The sequence below is a fragment of the Poecilia reticulata genome, linkage group LG20, assembly GCF_000633615.1.
Source record: "Poecilia reticulata strain Guanapo linkage group LG20, Guppy_female_1.0+MT, whole genome shotgun sequence".
NCBI lineage: Eukaryota > Metazoa > Chordata > Actinopteri > Cyprinodontiformes > Poeciliidae > Poecilia > Poecilia reticulata.
Window position 1 is genome coordinate 16,589,646 of NC_024350.1, and position 7,266 is coordinate 16,596,911.

Sequence of the window (7,266 nt, forward strand, 5' to 3'; positions counted from 1 at the left end):
TGAGTGTGCGTGATGTTTTTTTGAGTGTGCGTGATGTTTTTTGGAGTGTGCGTGAGTTTCTTGTAGTGTGTGAGAGACAAAACATAGATTTTGTCCTAAACGGCCCCTCATACAGTGGTGCAGTTATGGTGAAGCAACTGGCAGTAAACACAGATAACATCACAGCCTGTGTGTGTGTTACATTGTTAGCTTCCTTACTTTAATTCAGGCAAAACAAAGAGCTTGGTTAGCTTATCCATGGTAGCTTACCAGGCTGTTGTTGCTGGAAATCAATGAGCAAAAGCTAATTTCAGCACATCGGCAAAACAACCTCTGAACTCCTAAAAACAAACAAAAAAGAGGAAGGTTTAGATTTCACTGGTAATTATAACAAATGCAGGCAAGGATGGCAGAACCAGCTATTTAGGACTGGATTCTTATTAATACAGCCTTACTCTGTTCAATTAAAGAATAATCTTTACAAAAGTTTTTTTTTATCGTTCTATGAAAAAAAAAAAAAGTCAAAAAATGTTTTTTCTTCTTTATCAACAAATGTTATTGTTCTGGTCGGAACCTTTGTATTTGCGTGTTTCTGGTACGCCCATAAATCTGATGCACAAGAGGCAAAAGCAAACAACGGTAAGAAAGCCGCTTTACTTGCCCGCTTGCGCTTATTTTTTGCTTTAAAAACGATCTGAAGGGACAATGGAAATGACTATTGTGTTCAAGTTGTGCTAAACGGAGTTGGCATATTGCTGAAGCCTAAAATAGCATCTTAATGCTAATGTCCACATTATGTATTTAATCAAATAATTTAATAACTGATCAATAGTTTGTAAACTGAATCAGTACAACAGCACTTTGCACCAGATTTGATGGCCATTTCAATTTAGCAGTAAAAACTTCTTAAACATTTAGTCGATATATAGTTTTAGACCAAACTGTGATTAATTACAAGCTCTGAAATTAAATTATCAGTGTTTTATTTCCTCCTCAGAGCTTCTGTTGCCACCAAGAAGAGGCGATGAGGAAAAACGAGATTCTGTCGGATCTGCAGTGAAAAATGGCTCCGTAACGAGGGTGGGAGAGGCCGGGTTGACGCCCACCCTGCAGACCGCTAGGTGGGCCGGCTGTCTGTCTGTCTGTCTGTCTGTCTGACGACTGATTGCTCTTCTGCAGCATGAATGATGAGACTGAAACAAGCTGGGAGCTCCGGAAAACACAAAGAGAAGCAAGTTGAAGCAATTACTGCTGAGGGAACGATGGTGTTGGGCCTCAGAGAGGAGCTTGATGTGCTTTATGCATTCTTAAACATCCATACAGCGAGTATGGAAGTTAGATTGTGATTTAAAAAAAAAAAAAAATGAAGCAGAAAAAACGTAACAAATACAGAAATGTGTTCAGGTGAAGGTCAGAAAGGTCTTAATTTTTCATTTCGTTCACAATGTTGTAGACACACTTCTGTTTTGGTACTTCAAAACTACTTCATCTTAAAGGGAAAATAAATGCAAATCATCAAAGTATCTTCAAAGTTGCTGTGGGAAGGAAGGATTTCCAGTAGCAGTCAGTCTTGCAACATATCTGAAGAAGCCTCTGATTGAAGACAATGCTGCTCACCTTTAAATCTGTCAGCAGAGGTGTTCGAGTCAGAGATATTCCAAATTAAATTCCCCTCCTACATAAATAAAATCTCAAACTGTGTTTTGTGTTCACACGGTTTTTTTTGATATTGTTTTGGATCTGAAATCGTCTGGAGACAATCGGACAACTCTCAGCATCATTTTTAAACTACAATACAAAAATAAGGCATCTTCAGTCAGAGGCTTCTTCAAAACTGCTGTAATACTGACCACTACAGGAGATTTTGTGTAAAATACAGGAGGCACAATCTCAACACAAGCAGAGAACCAGGCACATAAAACAGGAGTCCAAACAGTTCACATTTAATGCCCTGGGCTTTATTTTCTTATTTTAGTGAGAGTTCTGTCACATTTTTTAAGTCTTTTCAGCCTCCAGGTGGGACAAGTAAACCTCAAAGATATATTTTGCCATTGGACTGGGCATTCAGGTTCTGACAAAGACAAGAAGCACTACTAAGTAATGCTGCCTTTGTGCCTCTTAACTCTTCACGGAAGAGACGACGTACATTTTCCCCAAAAGGAAGGCACCAAATACTTGTGGTTTTTGGCCTCGCAGCCATCTGGAGATTCTTTTTACCAAGAAGAAATAAAAAGAAGAAGAAAAAAAAAAAGAAAACAAAGAGGAAGTGAGAAAAGAAATTCTCACAAACGCCCCTCATTGGGATTTTTTCTCTCTCTTTCCGATATTAAAAACTGGAATGATGAAACAGCGATTACTGCCCGTTCACCTCCCTTATCACCTATGCATGAACAAGTAACAAATGAACAAAAGAATGAAGTCTTAAAAAAAAGCTTACAATCAATTTAACCACAAGGAGAAAAACAAAATACAAAAATAGCTTTTTTTGTTTTGTAAAAAATAAAATAAAATAAAGTCAGATAAAACAATTAAAGGAGACGCCACTTGCATGAAAATGACAGATGACTCCTTTAAAAAAAATAAAAAATACAAAAGCAGCATTGATATTTATATAAAAACAAAAAGTCACAAAACAATAGTGCTTAAATTAGAAGCAGAAGCTTCTGGGAAGAGACTTCATCCCTGTTTTGTTACTTGTGTTTGGGACATTATACGAAGAGGAAGAGTTGCTCCTCCTCCTCCTCATCATCACAGCTCACGTTAATGTGATCCAGGGGGAGGAAAAAAAAAAAAAACGAAGCAAAAAATAAAGTGATATGAGGGTGATGGTGGTGGTGGTGGGGTGGGGGGGACCTGCTTTGTGTTCACAAAATACAAAAATACCCAGGAGTCCGTAGCTATCAAACATACACAACAGCACAGGAACCAACAAAGGTACAGTGTACAAATAAAAAAAATAAACTGAAAGCAACAAACAAAAACAAAACAAATTGTAAACACAGCACAATAAATAGATAAAACCAGCAGGCTCCGCACCATGCACGTGATAAAACTCTTCTCTGTACATCTCCTCTCACACTCGCCACAAGTCAACTTGGCTTATTCTTTTTTTTTTTCTTTTTTTTTCCTTTAAAGTTTGACTCCCAAGTGCAAAACATCACAAATGGACAGTTCTGTATTCAAGTAATATATATACACGTGAAGAGGGAGGGGGGGATATTACAAATATGTAGTTGCTGTACAGATACTAATTTATGTCATATTTATAGTTTACATGAGTCAATATTTTCTTGACGGTAACAAAAACAAAAAAAAGAAAAAGGGTGTAAAAAGAGATGAGTCGCCGCTCCGCCCGCTTCCAGTCCTGCCGTCCCTTTAGCGCCCCCCGATGCTACGATGCACAGCACCTACAGAGTGGAGCCGCCGCCGTCGTCATGCCAACGCCGCGTCGACACGCCGACACTACGTCACCTCCATGGCCACTGTGTTGTCTGCTATACTGTTCAGCGCCGGCTTGTCCTCGTCGTGGTTGTCCCTGAGAGAGACGAGGACAGAGACGTTATCTCCCGGGTCAGGCTTAGGATGGGCGGTTGCCCAGGGCGACAGGTTTTTGAGGGGTGCCCAAAGATTTAGGATTTCTTTGTAACAAATGTGTTTTCTAAGCATTTTACTTTATATAAAACTCAGGCTCAGATGAATTGTATGTAGACCCATCTATTAATGTTTTGTAAGTTGCATGACTAAAATGTTTACTTTTATTTATTCATGTAAATGTTTAATTTCATGTTAGGCACCAAAACTGGCTCTAGACTAGGGGCCCTCATCTTTCTGAATGCTTTTGGTTGTTTTGTTAATGCTAATGAATGTAACTGTACAGGAATCTTTTGTGGATAATGAGCATGGTTTGGACAAAGAGTTGAAACTGTGACATAAAATAAATAAAATTTAGATGTGCAAATGTGAGATATGGCTTCTTCCTACTTCTTTTCAACTTCTTTTTTTATTTGTAACTTTGTAAATGTTCAATCATTTCATCTTCTCAACAGATCTTATTTGGATTTGTTGACATATTTCCAAGTATATGCAAACATAACTTAACAAAAACAAAGAAAGTGGGATGTGTGATGAAAAACTACCCTGAACACATCAGAGTGCTTTTCAATGTGCAGAATTAACCGAGACGGATGAGAAGAAAATCAGCCTGCTAGAAATCAATTCCAAACATTTTAGAAGAAAAAAGTGTTTGGAAGCATCTTACACACTTCTGAGTCAGTGGGAAGAATGATATGTTGACTGCAACTTATATTGTCAATGTATACTGACATACAGATTAATTTTGTAATTATTAAGGGACAGATTTATACAAGTTGAAACAGAGAGAGCTTCACCTTCCAGGAGGATGGCAGCCATAAATATATCGACTCAGAAAAGCTGAATATCATCTTGGATTTCCAACTTGCAAAAAACTGATTTCATCATTTTTCTCCCTGCTCCCATCTGGATGCAGATATCTGGATGCCAAAATGTCAAACTTAGTGACATTTTGTTATAAGAGGACATTTGTTCCTCTTATAACAAAATGGGTTTTGTTATAAGAGGAACATAACCCATTTTGTTCCTCTTATAAGTTCTTAAAATTCAATCTGGAAGAGCTTTAACAATTTTCTTAATGTTTTTATTATTTTTTTAAATCTTGTCCTAATGAAGATGCCATATTCAAGTCAGTGTGTTTATTGTTTTTAATATGTTAAAGAATTGAACACTTTTAATTATGTTCTATTTATTGTGTTTGTGTCAAATTTCCTGTTTGGCACGAAAGCTGCCTCACCTCACTGTGACCAAATCTACCTAATGGTATAAATAAAGTTGATTAAAAGCTGGCGTCTCTTCTCTGAACATCATTAAACTCTGGATGACTGGTTTACAAGGCCCTTCTTGGCTCGGTTCCTACTTATAAATTAACTTTTCTTGAGAGAAATGCAGCCGTTACCGTTTACGATCAGACATTCTGGGTCTCCTTGTTCCACATGTGGGAACGGGAAAGAAAGCTTTCCGTTCCTCTGCCCTCTGTGCTTGGAGCTCAAACTGTCACAACTTGTTTCACTAAAAGCTTTCGGCTCCATCTTAAAGTGTTACGTAAAATTGACTTTTTGAGCTTTACATCATGTTATTCCTAATCAAAAACATACCTGGATGCTGCTTCAATTCTTTCATGCACGTTTGAGAAATCCTTTAAGTCTCCACGGCAACCATTCAGCTGTGCAAAAACGCCTGGGTGGACCTAACGCTCCTCCTTGGAGCTCAGTTCCTTCAGACTAGCCAGCAGTAATTAGCAAACACCTGATGGAACTGCACATCTGCTGAGCTCATTATAGGAGCTACTTCCCAGTGAAAAGCTGGTAAAAATTTTAGAGGGTTAACAGTGGAGCTACGCTGTGATGGTATCATGAAGACGGAGTTTCAGAAAGAGCAGGGGGCTTTTAAAGAGACAGCGGTGCAATTTTTACTTCGTGTAAAAACACCCAGTAAAATAAGTGTTTTAAGTAAGCAGTTTTAAACAACTGTTACTTGGTTAATCTATAAAACTGCACTGGAAAATACATAATACTGTCCCTTTAAGAAACTGAAAATGGGATTAAATCGAACAGTGCCTATGTTTTATAATAACTCTTGTACTTTGCGTATTTTTTATGTTTATTTAGTTCGTATCCAGTTATTTATTTCACTGTTGTGTGTTGTGCTTTCCTGGTCAGTTATAAAAGAGGTTTTGATCTCAGTGGGTTTTATCTGGTTCTATAAAACTCTTAATAATAAACGATGTTTATTTGCCTGGTTATGTAGCTTCTTCTGACTGGAACCGTTGAGGAATTTAATCTGTTCAGGAAATATGATTTCTCCAACTTCCTCTTGGAAAGCGTCCTCACCTGGAGCTCATGTCCATGGACGACGCTCCGGAGACTTTGGGCATCTGCAGGTTGGTGGAGGTGGACAGCTTTAAGGCAGAGGCTGGCACGTTGCCGAGGGTCCGGGGGATGTGGCGTCCCGCCAGGCTGGCGGCCGACTGCACGCTCAGACAGATGTTGTTCCCGATGAGGACCTGAGTGGTTGTGGGGGCTGCCCCGGCGGCGCCGCATCCCAGCAGCCCCAGAGCCGCTGCGGTGGCGGCCGTGTGGGTGCTGGGGGTGGCGTTGATGGAGGCGGGGACGACTGTGGCGGGCGCGGGGACGGCGGCGTTGATGGAGGGCTGCAGGAAGGTCGGGGCGGCGACCGTGGTAGTGTGTGTCGACTGGTTGGTGGTGTGGAGAGTGGAGGCGGCGCTGCTGAGGTGCAGGTTTTTGTAAATGCCTGGTGAGGAAAAATGGAAGAAACGGTTGAAGATCCACAAGAGAAATAGACGCTTCCAGTTTATCTGCAAACTACCGCACTGAGTCATTAGCAGAAGAAGAGAAACACCTAAATAATCTAATGCAATCCACCTCCAGCAGTGCTGCCACACATCCAGTGTTTATCACGCTTATTATTCAGTCTGGTTGACACTAAACGCTGATGCAACGACTAATTGATGAGCTGCCAGCAGTGCTGGAGGTGAAGGAGGATGGGTAGAGCTGGGAGCCATGAACTTAATCTATGGTGTAATCCACTGAAATCCACATTTACATCATGTCAAAAATCCATCATTATATTCCCAGAGCGCTCCATCCTTTTTGCCAACTTTTAAAGTATAAAACTAATTATAAATAAACAGCAAAAGGAGGTTAGTTTAAATATTGAAATCTAGAAAAAGATGGCTTTAATGGAAAAGGTGTAGATACGGAAAGATGATAAATGGATGCCTGGCGGATTGACAAATTAACAGTTGATGGTTGGAGAAACTGAAAGTCTGGTTGGTTTAATGAATAAAGTACTGATTTGATGGATAAGCTAATGGATGGATGATCAGTTTGGTGGGTGAATGGGTGGTTTAGTGTAGCGGTTCTCAACGTGGGCGGTACCGCCCCCCAGGGGGCATTCAGAGGACGGCAGGGGGCACATTTTTACAAAAGGGGGGCGCTGGGATGCCTTTGTGGGGCGTTTGGTTGAAGGTAAACTTTACACCTTGAATGCACAACAATACCAGTTTAGACTTTGAGCAACTTGGTAAAACTGTATTGTGTAACATTAAATCATGCCTGGCTGCAACTGTATCGATGGCAGCTCTTCTTCTATTCAATGTTTGTTAGCTTCTGTTAGCTTCTTGGCGCAGCTCCGTTCTCCTGCTACTGGTAGCTAAAATCACGATACCCTCAC

General features: G+C 40.1%; 1 protein-coding gene and 1 long non-coding RNA gene across 3 annotated transcripts in view; one reads left to right on the forward strand and one right to left on the reverse strand.

Moving 5' to 3' along the window:
- Positions 1 to 526: 526 nt before the first annotated feature.
- On the forward strand, positions 527 to 2,774 carry LOC108165711 (uncharacterized). The gene is made up of 2 exons (XR_001776047.1): positions 527 to 618; positions 977 to 2,774. It is a non-coding gene; the product is annotated as an uncharacterized LOC108165711 (long non-coding RNA).
- Positions 1,916 to 7,266, reverse strand: part of LOC103456686 (enhancer of polycomb homolog 1-like) — a 35,723-nt gene continuing 30,372 nt past the window's right edge. For both annotated transcript variants that reach the window (XM_008396399.2, XM_008396397.2), the window contains 2 exons: positions 5,904 to 6,324; positions 1,916 to 3,514 (listed from right to left, as the gene is read on the reverse strand). In XM_008396399.2, the coding sequence (XP_008394621.1) occupies positions 3,442 to 3,514; positions 5,904 to 6,324 (494 nt within the window). In that variant the 3' untranslated portion in view covers positions 1,916 to 3,441. The remainder of the gene's footprint in view (positions 3,515 to 5,903; positions 6,325 to 7,266) is intronic.